The 16,445-nt window shown below is 44.6% G+C and overlaps 1 protein-coding gene across 2 annotated transcripts in view; it reads right to left on the bottom strand.

Moving 5' to 3' along the window:
- LOC115074348 (endoplasmic reticulum membrane sensor NFE2L1-like) overlaps window positions 1-16,445 on the bottom strand; it is a 266,568-nt gene that overhangs the window by 45,444 nt on the left and 204,679 nt on the right. For both annotated transcript variants that reach the window (XM_029573699.1, XM_029573700.1), the window contains exon 3: window positions 9,460-10,457. In XM_029573699.1, the coding sequence (XP_029429559.1) occupies window positions 9,460-9,972 (513 nt within the window). In that variant the 5' untranslated portion in view covers window positions 9,973-10,457. The remainder of the gene's footprint in view (window positions 1-9,459; window positions 10,458-16,445) is intronic.

Genomic DNA, 16,445 nt, shown 5'->3' with positions numbered 1-16,445 from the left:
CAATGGTCCATCAAGCCCAGCATCCTGTTTCCAACAGTGGCCAATCCAGGCCATAAGAACCTGGCAAATACCCAAAAACTAAGTCTATTCCATGTTACCATTGCTAATGGCAGTGGCTATTCTCTAAGTGAACTTAATAGCAGGTAATGGACTTCTCCTCCAAGAACTTATCCAATCCTTTTTTAAACACAGCTATACTAACTGCACTAACCACATCCTCTGGCAACAAATTCCAGAGTTTAATTGTGCGTTGAGTAAAAAAGAACTTTCTCCGATTAGTTTTTGTGTTTAAAGATTTTTATTGGTACAGACAGTGAATGAATGCAACAATGAAACATGAAAAAATAAAGAGAGCATGTATACAGAGACCGTCTGGACCATTTTTCCACTAATAATACATTGAACTGATTGCATATTGTACAGAATACACAAAGTAATCCCCCAAAACCCCCTCCCCCCCAAGCAACAAAATTGCATGAATGGGAATAGTACAATGGGTCATCAAATCCAATAATTGCACCAATCTGGGGACAATGGTACAAGAGTGCTGAGGCAGTCAAGGCAACATGTACTATGGGTGTAAGAAGGAATTGTGTAAGTAGTGACTAAAGGGTCAACACAAGTAGACCCGCACCTGGCACCCAGCCAATAAGGGCACAGTAAAGCTACAAACTGGAGCAGGGAGGTCCAATCGCACTCAACCAATTAATATAAGGTGCCCACCCTTTCAGAAAAACTCCCAGCCGGTCATGATGTACTGCTGTGAGTCGACCCATCTGGTAGTAAGTGTATAGCCGCGCTTGCACCTGCGCCAAACTAGGCGGGCTCTGCTGATTCCAAAGCCTAGCAATCTCAGAGCACGCTGCAATACAGACCTGCTGGACTAAGTAACTCTGTGCCTTATCCAGATCCATAACAGGTAAAGTTAATAAAGCATGCCAAGGCTCTAAACACTTATTAATCTGGAGTGCATCTTTCATCCATGCAACTAGGGAGGACCAAAACTGGGTTATCTGTGGACATTGCCACCAAACATGAAAGTAGGTGCCCCGCATTCCACAACCTCTCCAACACAAATCAGAAATAGAGGGGGCAAAGCGATGCAACCTAACAGGGGGGTAGTGCCATCTGTATATCATTTTGTGGCAATTTTCCTGTATCCCCGTAGAAATAGAGCATTTATAAGCATGGGAGAAGATAGAGTCCCAATCCTCAGCCTGCAAATCACGGCCAAAGTCAACCGACCAATCTGCCTGCTGCTTGAAGGGGCCTCGCTGTTTACTATTCAAAAGCGTATAAATCTTAGAAATAACCCCTCTCACAGAGGAAGAGTGCATGCAGTAAGATTCAAATAGGGAATTGGTGAGATGGACGGTGCCAGCTCTGAGCGCCTGCTTCAGGAAATAAATAAGCTTGGCATAAAGTAAAAAATCCACTACGGGTAATTGATACCGAGTACCCAGGTCCTCTGCAGGCAGTAGGGCCCCCTGGGATATAACATGCTCTAAACGATATATACCAGCTAAAAACCACCCCTGAGAGGCCGCAGTAAGAGAGGCAATGGGGAAGACAGAATCCGTAAATAAGTGAGTCAGCAAGGTGACATGTCCCTTGCCGACTAAGCAACCTTTCCACTGGGACCAAACCCTCAGAGTAGTGTGCAGTGCCATGGGAATATATGAGAGAGGCCCCCACGTGGAGCGAGGCTGCCAAGGCAAAGCTGAAATTGGCAACGATCCAATCATGGCTTGCTCCAGCACAACCCATTGTGGTAATGCGTGATCTCTGTGTAAGACCACCAAGGCCCGAAGCTATGCCGCACAAAAATACCAAATCAGGTTGGGAACACCAAGGCCTCCCCTATTTTTAGGGAGATAAAGAGTATTTCTGGCCACCCGCGGCGGTCTCTTTCGCCAGATGAAGCCAAAAATCAATTGCTGCCAGGAAGTGAGAAGGGCATTGGAAACATATATGGGGATAGTGGTGAAAAAAATATAACAGTCGGGGCAGAACGTTCATTTTAATTATGGCTATACGCCCCAGCCAAGAATGGGTGTCTCGGAACCAGGTATTTAAATTACATTTAAATTATGTGCCCCTTTTGCAAAAGGGGCACATAATTTAAATGAAATAATTGTTTAGAGTGGACTCCAATACGAACCCCCAGGTATTTTACAGCATGGGCCGCCCACTTAAAAGGATAAAGAGACTGTAAATTCTGTATAGTATCAGGCGGAAGGTTAAGATTAAGGAGTTCGGATTTGTCATAATTAACCTTAAGACCCGATACGGCCGTAAAGGCTTGTAACTCTCGCATAGTCCCCAGTAAAGAGTGAGAGGGGTCTGTCAGGGTAAGCATGACGTCGGCAAAAAGGGAGATTTTAAAATGCTGGTCACCGCATCGGATGCCCAAAATTTCCCCCGCCCCTCGTACTCGCGTGGCAAATGGTTCTAAAAACAGGGCGAATAACAATGGGGACAGCGGACACCCTTGCCTCGTTCCTTTGCCAATTGCAAATGGCACCCCATAACTCCCATTGGCTTTCACTCTGGCCTGTGGTTGATAGTATAGTTTTGTAATCCAATTAATAAAGTGAGGACCAAAGGGCATATGAGCTAACGTCTTAAAAAGGAAGGGCCAATGGACAAGATCGAACGCTTTTTCAACATCCAGCGATAGAAGCACAGCCGGCGTATGAGTATGCTGTGCAAAATCCACAATGTCCACTATACGCCGAACATTGTCAGCCGCTAATCTCCCCGGTACGAAGCCCACCTGGTCCGGGTGAACCAAAGAGGGCAAGATACTATTAAGGCGGGCAGCGAGTACGCGGGCAAAAATCTTTAAATCAATATTTATAAGTGATATAGGGCGGTAGGATCCACACCTGGTGGGGTCCCTGCCAGGCTTGGCAATAACCGATATCCCCGCGATATTGGCGTGTAAATCAATCTGACCATCCTCCCGTAGGGAATTGAGAAAATCCGTAAGGGGTCCCACAACCTGAGAGCCAAAACTACGATAATATACACCCGTGAAACCATCGAGGCCTGGCGCCTTACCAGGTTTAAGTGCTTTAATCGCCGCCATAACCTCTACAGGCGCGATGGGCCTATCTAAGAACGTCTGTTGGTCCCCAGTCAGGGCAGGTAAGGTGATCGAATCTAAGTAGGTCTGTATGTCAGTGTCCTGTATATGGGTATCACCCGTGTACAGTTGGGCATAAAAGTCCGTAAATGCCTGACGGATATCCTCCGAGGCTGTCACCAGAGGATCACTGGCTTTATGGACCTTAGCGATCAGCGTCCGGGAACGAGCCGCTTTAAGTTTATGTGCAAGGTATCTCCCTGCCTTATTGCCGCCCTCAAAAAACTGTTGTTTTAACAGTGTCAAATTGTGACTAATTGCCGCGTCATCCAAAGAACGAAGGCGATCTTTCGCCATGAGGAGATTCTGATAAACATGGGTAGAGCCAGTATGCATATGTTGTTTAGTTAATCTGGCAATAGTAGAGAAAAGAGACACACGCTCCTGTTCCCGCTGCTTATTACAAAAAGCCGACCTGGCTATAAACAGGCCCCTAATATAGGCTTTGGAGGATTCCCACACCATGGATGGGGAAACCCCAGCACCTTGATTGAGTAAGAAATATTCCTGAAGTCTCGAGGCAATATGACTTGTGAATTCTTTATCTTTCAATAGGCTGTCATTAAGCCTCCAGGCGCGAAAACCCCTATCCAGGTCACCAAAGCAGGCTTCTATCCAAATTGGGGCATGGTCAGACCATGTAAGAGGTTCTATGTCAGCCTTCACGACAGAATTTTGAAAGTGGGAGGTTACAAACAAATAGTCTATGCGGGAATAGGAGCTGTGAGGAGCTGAATAGAAAGTATAGGAACGAGAATGCGGAAATCTCTGTCTCCAGATGTCCACCAAGCACCACTTATCAAGAAACTGGCGCCAGGCCTGGCGCATCCCTTGGGCAGTCACAGTGTGCGAAGTGGTATCCAGAGTGGGGTCTATTGTGGCATTAAAGTCCTCTCCCACAACAAGTTCACTCTCCCCATGAGCGGATAGCAGCCACTGTTGGAAACAGGATGCTGGGCTTGATGGACCCTTGGTCTGACCCAGTATGGCATTTTCTTATGTTCTTATGTTCATCAATTTCTTCTAAAAATGGGGTTTGATTAGTATTAGGAAAATAAACATTCAGAAGAGTGAATATACAATTGCCGGCCCTGAGCTTGAGAAGGACATATCTGCCAAGTGGATCACATTTACTATAAAGAAGATCACAAATAAAGGTATTAGAGATAAGTATACCCACTCCAGCATATCGTTCAGCTTTAGTGCTCGCCGCCCAGTAAGCACGATCAAAGGCAGGGTTCACTAGGAGGCGAGTGTGGTGCCTACGGACATGCGTCTCCTGAATGAAGGCAATGGCCACATGTTGTGAAGCCAACTCCCGTTTGAGAAGCTGTCTTTTACGGGGAGTGTTTAACCCTTTGACATTGAACGAAAGGATACGTGAGGCCATCTCTCATGTCACAGGTGAAAAGAAAAAACATATGGCCCTTGACCCTACAGGACCCCAGTACAAATCCCCAACCCAAGGTAACAAGAACGACCCAGTGTGCAAAGATGAAAAAAATCGTTGCTTTTCCCCAAATTCCAAATATATTCCGCTAACATCCTGCGGAAATCCCCAGCCCTAGGAGGCTCGCACATCCGAACTAAGCAGTGCGCCACAGTGCAATAACATCCGCCCCCCTCCCCAAACATAGAAGATATACAAAAATTTAGTAAACCCGCTAATTAAAGCTATTATAGCGTTAGAGTAATAATATAACCTGAGAACAAGCTTAATGCACAACCAAGACACAGGTGCCCTTCAAGAAACTGGCCACTGCAGTGCCATTAAGGAGCAAATAGAACAGCAAACCAGAACCATGAATGTGTCCAAAACCCATGCAGTGTATCAAAAGGTCCTTCAACTTCCGCCCTCAGCCTCTTGCTGGGAGGTATGCAGCTGGCGTCGGAGCCATCGTCCCCCTTTGGCCGCCCGTTGCCATCTTGGTGCTGTGTCCATACTTGTAGCAGCCGCCGCCATTTTAGGGGCTTGAAAGTGAACTGGAAGTTGCGCTGTTTTAAAGGCCTCCGCAGCCTCTGCCAGTGTCTTCACTCTATGGGTTACCCCCTGATGCTGGAATTGTAATCCGAAAGGATATGTCCATCGATAACGAATGGAGCAGTCACGTAGGTTTGAGGTAACCTCGCGGAATTCGTAGCGCTTCTTCAAAGTAAGAGGGGCTAAATCTTGAAAGATAGCAATTGAATGATTTTGCCAGCTCAGTTCTTTAGCTTGTCGCGCCGCTTCAAAAACCCGTGTCTTCTGTTGGTAGCTATGGAAGCATATCACCAGGTCCCTGGCGCGCTGCTCCGTTCGGGGGCCCAACGTTCGGTGAGCTCGCTCCAATTTTATCCCCTCCGGTGGGAGAATGCCGTCACTGGTGCCGCCATCCGCATGGTTAATAACATGGGCGCATATTTGTTGAGCTACTGCAGTGGCATCCGCATACTCCTGCGAATCGGGGACTCCTCTAATGCGGAGATTACATCGACGACTCCGATTCTCTAAGTCTTCTAATTTCTCCGAGAGAGAGGCCAGTTCAGATGTTATATGAACATGCTGGGAGGATAGGTGAGTGAGAGTCTCACCATGGCCCTCTACCCTCACGTCAATATCGTCCACGCTGTGCCCCAGCGAGGCAACCTCCTCTTTTATTTCGGCAACCGCCGCCAGCATTTCATTGCGAAATTGTTTCATGTCAGCTCGCAAGGTGATAAACCAGTTCCGGGGGTCAGATTTAGTGAGTAAATCTGAATCAGACTGCGACTCAAACGGAGTATCGCCGCTAGCTGCGTCTTCTAAATGCTCTGCAGCAGGCAATCCCAGCTCGGCTTCCTCACGGCCGGCTAGGCCCTGCACCGATGCCGCCTTTTCGTAAGAAAATTGCTTTAAATCGGTGGTCTTACGTTTTGCAGCCATCCCGATGGTAGACTATAATGGTAAGCAGTCTGCTCGATTGATATTGGTAGATTAGAGGGGTGAAAACGCCCGTTAGTAAAGGGTTTACTAGCTAGGGAGGACGGAGCTCTGCACTCATGCGACCGCCGCCATTCGCCGCGCAACAGCGCCCCTTTCCGATTAGTTTTAAATGTGCCCCATGCTAACTTCATGGCGTGCCTCCTAGTCTTTCTACTATCCGAAAGAGTAAATAACCGATTCACATCTACCCATTCTAGACCTCTCATGATTTTAAACACCTATATCATATCCCCCCTCAGTCGTCTCTTCTCCAAGCTGAAAAGTCCTAACCTCATTAGTCTTTCCTCATAGGGGAGTTGTTCCATTCCCCTTATCAATTTGGTAGCCCTTCTCTGTACCTTCTCCATCGCAATTATATCTTTTTTGAGGTGCGGCGACCAGAATTGTACACAGTATTCAAGGTGCGGTCTCACCATGGAGCAATACAGAGGCATTATGACATTTTCCGTTTTATTCACCATTCCCTTTCTAATAATTCCCAACATTCTGTTTGCTTTTTTGACTGCCGCAGCACACTGAACCGACGATTTCAATGTGTTATCCACTATGACACTTAGATCTCTTTCTTGGGTTGTAGCACCTAATATGGAACCCAACATTGTGTAATTATAGCATGGGTTATTTTTCCCTATATGCATCACCTTGCACTTATCCACATTAAATTTCATCTGCCATTTGGATGCCCAATTTTCCAGTCTCACAAGGTCTTCCTGCAATTTATCACAATCTGCTTGTGATTTAACTACTCTGAACAATTTTGTGTCATCTGCAAATTTGATTATCTCACTCGTCGTATTTCTTTCCAAATCATTTATAAATATATTGAAAAGTAAGGGTCCCAATACAGAACCCTGAGGCACTCCACTGTCCACTCCCTTCCACTGAGAAAATTGTCCATTTAATCCTACTCTCTGTTTCCTGTCTTTTAGCCAGTTTGCAATCCATGAAAGGACATCGCCACCTATCCCATGACTTTTTACTTTTCCTAGAAGCCTCTCATGAGGAACTTTGTCAAACGCCTTCTGAAAATCCAAGTATACTATATCTACCGGTTCACCTTTATCCAGATGTTTATTAACTCCTTCTAAAAAGTGAAGCAGATTTGTGAGGCAAGACTTGCCCTGGGTAAAGCCATGCTGACTTTGTTCCATTAAACCATGTCTTTCTATATGTTCTGTGATTTTGATGTTTAGAACACTTTCCACTATTTTTCCTGGTACTGAAGTCAGGCTAACCAGTCTGTAGTTTCCTGAATTGCCCCTGGAGCCCTTTTTAAATATTGGGGTTACATTAGCTATCCTCCAGTCTTCAGGTACAATGGATGATTTTAATGATAAGTTAAAAATTTTTACTAATAGGTCTGAAATTTCATTTTTTAGTTCCTTCAGAACTCTGGGGTGTATACCATCCGGTCCGGGTGATTTACTACTCTTCAGTTTGTCAATCAGGCCTACCACATCTTCTAGGTTCACCGTGATTTGATTCAGTCCATCTGAATCATTACCCATGAAAACCTTCTCCATTACGGGTACCTCCCCAACATCCTCTTCAGACACTGCAGCAGACTTCCACAAGACATAGAAGGAGCAGGATATGTGATTGGGGAGAAAGGGTTAGTAAATCAGGCCCACAGGGAGGTTAGTGGTAAGGCAGCAGGAGCAGGGATTGAATAAGATATGCAGCAACACTGCAGACAACTACTAATTTGCAGGCTGGATGAAGCATAATCCTTCTGTGTGCTAAAGTTTACCCTGGTTCTACAACAGCACAGACTAAGCTGCAAGAAGCCCCGGCAGGACTCCAGAGTGTGGAAGGAAGGTGCTATAAGAATGTGCTTGTGCATGTACAGATTCTATCCAGGCTTTAGTCAGACACTCACTGCAGCAGGACTCCATTAAAGCAGAGACATGCAGCCCCCAATATACCATTACCTCTAACTGCAACAGCTGCTAGGACCAAAATTATCAACAGCCACCCCTCACAGACCTTCAGGATGGTGCACTGCAAAAGCAGAGATGGGAAAGTCCAGACTCCCTTCCTTCTCACACAGCTCCAAACACTCCAGCTTATTCTAAACATTGATCACTGGCTGGGCGACATGTTTATCCACATGTGCATCCTACCCTAACAAAGATGTCCATCAGTTAAAATCAGCCTTCACTTCCCTAGTAGCTTCTCAGAGTACCTCTGCAAGCTGCTGTAGCCAGCAAAGGATGGGAAAATCCCGAGTGCCTAAAATTTAGCATCTGGCACCTATACCCAGTATGAAGGAGCTGTTAATATGGCTAGGGCACAGTCTCTAGCACCTGGATGCCACTGCTGCTGCCAGAGTCCTATGACTGAAGCCAGGGAGCACTATTGCTGCTGTAGCCAGAGCCAAAACAGGAGCTTCTGCTGGGGGTGGGGCACCTTTCAAAATAGGAAGAGCAAAACCAAAGCAAAAAAAAAAAAACCCACAAAAAGTTAGTTATCAAAAAGTTTGAAGAAAAAAAAAGAGACTTTCCTGGCTCCTAAAACTTTTGGCTGGTTTTCAAAAAAGTTTCCTCACCCTGTTGTCAGGTCTCTCTGGGTGTGTATATCTTATTAACCTCATTCCAGGTATGACTGGAATTTCATTTTTAAGAATGAACTATCTTCAATGGGATAGCAGTGTTAAGTCTGGTGTAGCAAAGAAATGACAGGAGTCGTGATGACACCTTATACACTAACTAGTTTATTGAAGCATGAGCTTTTGAGGGCAGCATCTGATACATGATGTACAGGAGATGGGTAAAATATATACTGAACAAAGAATGAACTATGTCTTACAGGAACTCTCAGGAAAGAACAGTGGAATTTCTTTTGCACCTGACCTGAACTCACAACACCCTGGTGATCTCAAAACAGATCAGAATTAGATGATGTGGAAAGTTTGAATAACACTTGCCTCAGCTCAGTACCCTCAACACCAATGAAATCTAAAACAGCAACACCACAGCAGTGACAGGGATGAGAGAGGAAAACAAAAGCAAATCTAACAGGGAGAGCCACAGTAATGCGCCAGTCTGAGAGCTGTCCTTCAGAGAGGAATACAACACCCCATTGCACTTGCACTAACTCTCAGGTCTGTCCTGAAAGGAAGCACCACCATAACTGCACAGGAGGTAGGGAACCAGACAGCTATTTAGGCTGTGTAAAAAAAAAAAGTGTGAGAGAGAGCTGTGATAGACAGAATTGTTCCCTTCTAAACCTCTTTCAGGTACTCCCTTTCTCCTCAGCATTTACTAGGTAATCTCTGAATCCAAATTGGGGATCCTTCCTTGAAATCTTCTAATTCAACCTCATATCATAAAAAAATAAGGACACTTACCTCTTTGGTTAGGTCTCCAATTGTTAGGGGAGCCTCAGCTCCCAGAGTCTCCAGCTCCTCACCATAGCCCTGCTCGGGAGAGCCACTTTCTCTGGGTCCCAAGTCGGGGCTCAGCAAATCCTGCAGCCCACTGGGATTCTCTAGAGCAATGCTGGGACTGGGCTGACTACTGGACACAGAACTCTCCTGCTCCCTGTGAACCAGCCACGTATCCACTGCTGTGCCAGGAACCTGCAGACGGTCAAGGGCCCTCACTTGATTCAGAAGCCGGCGCATAGTGAAGTAATAGTCCAGGTCCACGCTCTTGGGGTGGATACCATACCCATCTAACGTGTTCCTCAGATTGTGGAACTGGGCAGGGGAATAAGCTGAACTAGGGCCCAGGATGATTTCCCTCAGAGGGGGCAGCTGCAAATCCAAGTATGTGTCCATGTCCCCTCGCACCCCAATTAGGCTGAGCAAGATGGTAAACTGAATGAGGCCTTCTGTAAAATACTTCTTCAGAGAAAGCATTTCTGAAGAAACCAAAAATAAAATACAAAATCAGTAATTTAAAAGAATCACAGCTGCAATCTTGCACTACAAGACTTCAATCCACAAACAAAACAAATGTGTCACAAGGCTATCACTGACAGCACACAAGTTTTCTGATTCTGGAAAGTAAGGTCTCCCCAGGGAAGAGAAGCCATCCAAGAAAGTATCCTGCTCAGACCTGGCTTGTGTATCCTCTTCCTGATAAATAAGCTGTCTCTTTCAGAAGCCACTCCTTGGTGTTACATACAGCTTCATGTGACTCATTCAGTTCTGTAAACTTCATCCCTGGCACTCTTCTTCCCTTGCGACATCTTAATCCACTGACACCTCTCCTGGGCTGTGAGTCTCTGGTCTCACTTTCACGCCCAAGATGATTTCCAAACCAGTCTCAGGCCCTTGTTCAGTGATGAAGCAGATCTCTCCAGTCTCAAGAGAAAACAATACAAAATGTGTTTTCCTTAACACTACAACAGAAAAAGTAAATGGTTTGTTACAAAAAAACTTTTTCACAAAATTTGTATCCTAAAGAAAAACTATACAGCAGATTAACAAGCAGTAAGTCACTAAATCTATAAACAAACACAAATATCAAAAGACATTCCACTGCAAAAGTCTGTACAATTTATAAATAAAGCTGAACACTTGCTTGCTCTTTCTACCAATAAAAACTGAATTCCACAGTTCTAGTTTTTAATTCTATGACTCAATGTCCTCTTCTCAGGAAAGGAGCAACAGGGATCATAAACCAGAGCCTTGCTGGAGATGTCCCAAGTCCAGACCTTACAATTGACATAAGACAAGAGTCCACAGCCTCACTACAGAGTATAGTCAAGCCTGGCTAGGAGAAGAGAAATCCACTCTCCAGGGCCCTTAGCCCAGTCTTACCTGCTCATCCCACCTTACCCACTTCCTAGGTACTACACTCTTCCCTGTTTCTTCCTAAACTACAGCTCTGTACTTTTTATTTTTAAATTATCTTCAGTAAAGTAGTGGAACAGCCATATTAGTACACTTGAATGCATGGAAAGAAGGGTTAACAAAAAAGATATAAAAAAAACTAAAAAAAGATATAAGTGATTAACTTAATCCATGACTAGCTTTTGGGAGCTACTACTACTTTATTTTCCAGATGTGCTAATACTGCAAAACAAAACTGTAACCCATTTCAGGCTCCTTTTATCAAGTCCCTGCAAATGACTTCTTAATTTATTTCCAGATTTAAAGAGAATTCATATTTTAATGAAAGAATGTCATTATTTAAATAAAGTCCTGTAGCTGCATGCTATAGTGTCAAAGAAATTGCAGGTAGTAATGTTTTTGTGGACTAACTTAATATACTTTCGAAAAGTCAACTAATGAAGAGGGTGCAGCTCTTGAAAAGTGAGTTAAAAACATTACATTGCTTCAGTAAAAAAAAAAAAAAAGTCACAGCCGTGCTCCACCCAACTCCCTCACTTTATTCTCCCCCCCACTCCATCCCAACCCATGTGAACTCACAACCCAACACCCCTCAGCCCCCCCCCTACACTGTATATCCCTAAATCCTCTCACCTCCCACTACACCCCTAAACCAAATAGCCCATTCTCACACCACATCAGCACACTACACTGCCAAACTCAAAACACTCCACCCAAACTACACATCCTTCACCATCCCTGCATTAAATGATATAAATCAGCAAAATCTGCAGCCCTGGTTACCAGTCTCTCAGAGATTCCTGTCAGCACAGCAGCTCTTTTCTCCTAGGACAAGCAGGATGGTAGCTCTCACAGATGGGTGACATCATCAGATGGAGCCCAACACAGAAAACTTTTCTTGAAGTTTCTAGAACTTTGACTAACACACTGAGCATGCCCAGCATGCCACTATCTGCGCGTCCAGGCAGGGACCCCTTCAGTCACTTTTTTCTGCAACATAAGTATTTTGGCAATAGAGGAGGACCAGAAGGCTCATCTGCATACTGCTCCCAGCATCCCCTGGGAGAGGTGTCCAGAGGTCACCGCAAGCGATCCAGGGATTGATTTCCACAGCCCCAGCTTCCAGAGACCCGCACACTTTGCAGTAGAGGAGGACTGGAAGGGTGCACCTAATGGCGCCCGATGCTCAAACCCTTCAATTAACTGACTAAAGATTAATTTAACGGTGGTTAGAGAGGATTCGTAAGTATAGTTTTTGGAAATCTTAGGACTTATAAAAGTATGGTGAAAGGTGAAAGAGGGATATATTCTTTAGAGTTTGTGTGTGTCTGAGGTAATAAGCAAGTAATAAGTTAATTCTTGTGTCTGCCTTTCCCACCCACTCAACACTTGACTTTTAGGCACGAGACACTCTCTCATTAAAAATCAATCAGGGTCTTATCTAAATCATACTATTGTAGCAGCCCTTATTGAAAGTTTAATCATCCCCTTGTAGGGCACTAGCTGATTAATTAGTAAATTCACCTGTAAATTTAAAGTACTCTAATTCCAAATCCCATAGTATCCTAAACTTAACTAGGAACTCAATAAAATTAAGATGAAGGCAGCAGTCCAGCAGCAAGAGGGGGGCTTTTCAGTCTTTTGTATTGAATGTCACATGTATGATTTTTTTACCCGCCGGTGAGAGATTGTATGTGTGCACTCGGTGCAAAGCGCTCCTGGCTCTCAGGGAACGAGTCCGATCTCTGGAGGCTAGAGTGGCAGACTTGGAGGAGCTGAGGCAGACAGAGAGGTACATTGATGAGATCTTCAGGGACATAGTAGCCAAGTCCCAAATACAGTCTGACAGTCTGGATCAGAAAGGTCTCCTAGTAGAAGAACATCACCCTGGTGCAGCAGGATGTGATCCTGTAGCAAAGACCTGCTCTCCAGGTGATGTATTATCCTCTCGCACTGAGGACAAGTCTCCCAGGACTACTGCCCAGGAGGCAAGGGTTAGGCCGGCCATCATAGTTGGCGATTCAATTATTAGAAATATAGATAGCAGGGTGCCTGGTAACTTGCCTGCCTGGTGCGAAGGTGGCAGACCTCACTCGTCATCTAGATAGGATTATAGACAGTGCCGGGGAGGAGCAGGCTGTCGTGGTACATGTGGGCACCAACGACATAGGAAAATGTCAGAGAGAAGGTCTGGAAGCCAAATTTAAGATTTTAGGTAGGAAGCTGAAATCCAAAACCTCCAGGATGGCATTCTCTGAATTGCTTCCTGTTCCATGTGCAGGTCTCCAGAGGCAGGCAGAGATCCAGAGTTTCAATGCGTGGATGAGACGATGGTGCAGGAAAGAGAGATTCAGTTTTGTAAGGAACTGGGGAAACTTTTGGAGAAGGGGTAGACTTTTCAGAAAGGATGGGCTCCATCTTAACTAGAGTGGAACAAAGCTGCTGGCGCTAACCTTTAAAAAGGAGATAGAGCAGCTTTTAAACTAGAACAAGGGGGAAAGCCAACAGTCGCTCAGCAGCGCATGGTTCGGAGAGAGGTATCTTCAAAGGATACTCATGATGCATTAGAATTAGGGCATCCCGACAGTGAGGTTCCAATAATAAGAAAAGTAGTACAAGTGCCTGTAACTAAAAACTCACCTGAGCTAAAAAATGCTAACTTATCCCTATCAATTAAAAAGCAGAATGAAAATACAAACAAAAAACAAACTTTGAAATGTTTGTATACTAATGCCAGAAGTCTAAGAAGTAAGATGGGAGAATTAGAATGTATAGCAGTGAATGATGACAGACTTAATTGGCATCTCAGAGACATGGTGGAAGGAGGACAACCAATGGTACAGTGCTATACTGGGGTACAAATTATATCGCAATGATAGAGAGGAACACCCAGGAGGCGGTGAGGCGCTTTATGTCCAGGATGGCATAGAGTCCAACAGGATAAACATCCTGCATAAGACTAAATGCAAAATTGAATCTTTATGGGTAGATATCCCTTGTGTGTCGGGGAAGACTATAGTGATAGGAGTATACTACCATCCACTTAAGATGGTGAGACGGACAGTGAAATGCTGAGAAATTAGAGAAGATAACCAAATTGGTAGTACGGTAATAATGGGAGACTTCAATTACCCCAATATTGACTGGGTAAATGTATCATCGGGATACGCTAAAGAGATAACATTCCTGGATGGAAAAAATGATAGCTTTATGGAGCAGTTGGTTCAGGAACCGACAAGAGAGGGAGCAATTTTAGATCTAATTCTCAGTGGAGCACAGGATTTGGTGAGAGAGGTAACGGTGGTGGGGCCACTTGGCAATAGTGATCATAATATGATCAAATTTGAATTAATGACTAGAAGAGGAACAGTGTGCAAATCCACGGCTCTCGTGCTAAACTTTCAAAAGGGAAACTTTGATAAAATGAGAAAAAAATTGTTAGAAAAAAACTGAAAGGAGCAGCTACAAAAGTTAAAAGTGTGCAAGAGGCGTGGTCATTGTTAAAAAATACCATTCTAGAAGCACAGTGCAGATGTATTGCACACATTAAGAAAGGTGGAAAGAAGGCAAACAAATACTGGTATGTTTAAAAGGGGAGGTGAAAGAAGCTATTTTAGCCAAAAGATCTTCATTCAAAAATTGGAAGAAGGATCCAATAGAAGAAAATAGGATAATGCATAAACGTTTGCAAGTTAAACGTAAGACATTGATAAGACAGGCTAAGAGAGAATTTGAAAAGAAGTTGGCCGTAGAGGCAAAAACTCACAGTAAAAACGTTTTTAAATATATCCGAAGCAGAAAACCTGTGAGGGAGTCAGTTGGACCGTTAGATGATCGAGGGGTTAAAGGGGACTTAGAGAAGATAAGGCTATTGCGGAAAGATTAAATGATTTCTTTGCTTCAGTGTTTACTGAAGAGGATGTTGGGGAGGTACCCGTACTAAAGAAAGTTTTCATGGGTAATGATTCAGATGGACTGAATCAAATCACGGTGAACCTAGAAGATGTGGTAAACCTGATTGACAAACTGAAGAGTAGTAAATCACCTGGACCGGATGGTATACACCCCAGAGTTCTGAAGGAACTTAAAAATGAAATTTCAGACCTATTAGTAAAAATTTGTAACCTATCATTAAAATCATCCATTGTAGCTGAAGACTGGAGGATAGCCAATGTAACCCCAATATTTAAAAAGGGCTCCAGGGGCGATCCGCGAAACTACAGACCGGTTAGCCTGACTTCAGTGCCAGGAAAAATAGTGGAAAGTGCTGTAAACATCAAAATCACAGAACTTATGGAAAGACATGGTTTAATGGAACAAAGTCAGCATAGCTTTACCCAAGGCAAGTCTTGCCTCACAAATCTGCTTCACTTTTTTGAAGGCGTTAATAAACACGTGGATAAAGGTGATATGGCAGATGTAGTGTACTTGGATTTTCAGAAAGCGTTTGACAAAGTTCCTCATGAGAGGCTTCTAGGAATGATCTGGAAAGAAATACGACAAGTGAGTTAATCAAATTTGCAGATGATACAAAATTGTTCAGAGCAGTTAAATCACAAGCAGACCTTATGAGACTGGAAAATTGGGCATCAAAATGGCAGATGAAATTGAATGTGGATAAGTGCAAGGTGATTTATTTATTATTTATTTTTATATACCGACATTCAATCTGAGATATCACATCGGTTTACATTCAGGTATTATAGGTATTTCCCTATCCCCAGAGGGCTTACAATGTAGAGATTACTTACCTGATAATCTCGTTTTCCTTAGTGTATGCAGATGGACTCAGAACAAATGGGTATAGTGTGCTCGTGCTAGCAGTTGGAGACGGATCTGACGTCAGCACGGGGTACATATACCCCCGCAGGAAGTGCAGCAACTCAGTAATCTTCCTTGCAAAAGCTTTATGGATATATGTGTGACTGACCGATCGATTAAATGAACATGATTAACCTGACCGATTGATAGTAGCTGGAGACCACCAGTGTTCTCAACCGGAAGGCGTCGACACCCGGCAGGGTGGATGCCCTCTATAAGAAAACATGGCTTACCGTGAGTCGGTGAATCCCCATGTATACCGGCAGCCGGGCGGGATGCTGAGTCCATCTGCATACACTAAGGAAAACGAGATTATCAGGGAAGTAATCTCTACATTTCCTAGCGTGTAGCAGATGGACTCAGAACAAATGGGATGTACAAAAGCTACTCCCGGACTGGGTGGGAGGCTGCCCGAGGTCCATTTAGGATTGCCCTCGCAAATGCTGTGTCCTCCCTGGCCTGGACGTCCAGACGGTAGAATCTGGAGAAGGTATGGAGGGAGGACTACGTTGCCGCTTTACATATCTCTGCCGGCGACAGCATCCTAGTTTTTGCCCAGGAGGCCGCCTGCGCTCTGGTAGAATGAGCCTTGACCCGTAGAGGTGGTGGTTTTCCCGCTTCTATGTAGGCCGCCTTGATAACTTCTTTGTTCCAGCGGGCGATGGTTGCCCGTGAGGCCGCTTCCCCTTGCTTCTTCCCGCTGTGAAGGACGA

Source organism: Rhinatrema bivittatum, chromosome 12, assembly GCF_901001135.1.
Source record: "Rhinatrema bivittatum chromosome 12, aRhiBiv1.1, whole genome shotgun sequence".
NCBI classification, from domain to species: Eukaryota; Metazoa; Chordata; class Amphibia; order Gymnophiona; family Rhinatrematidae; genus Rhinatrema; species Rhinatrema bivittatum.
The sequence above is the reverse complement of the archived record's forward strand: the minus strand, read 5'-3'. Positions and strand labels throughout refer to the sequence as shown.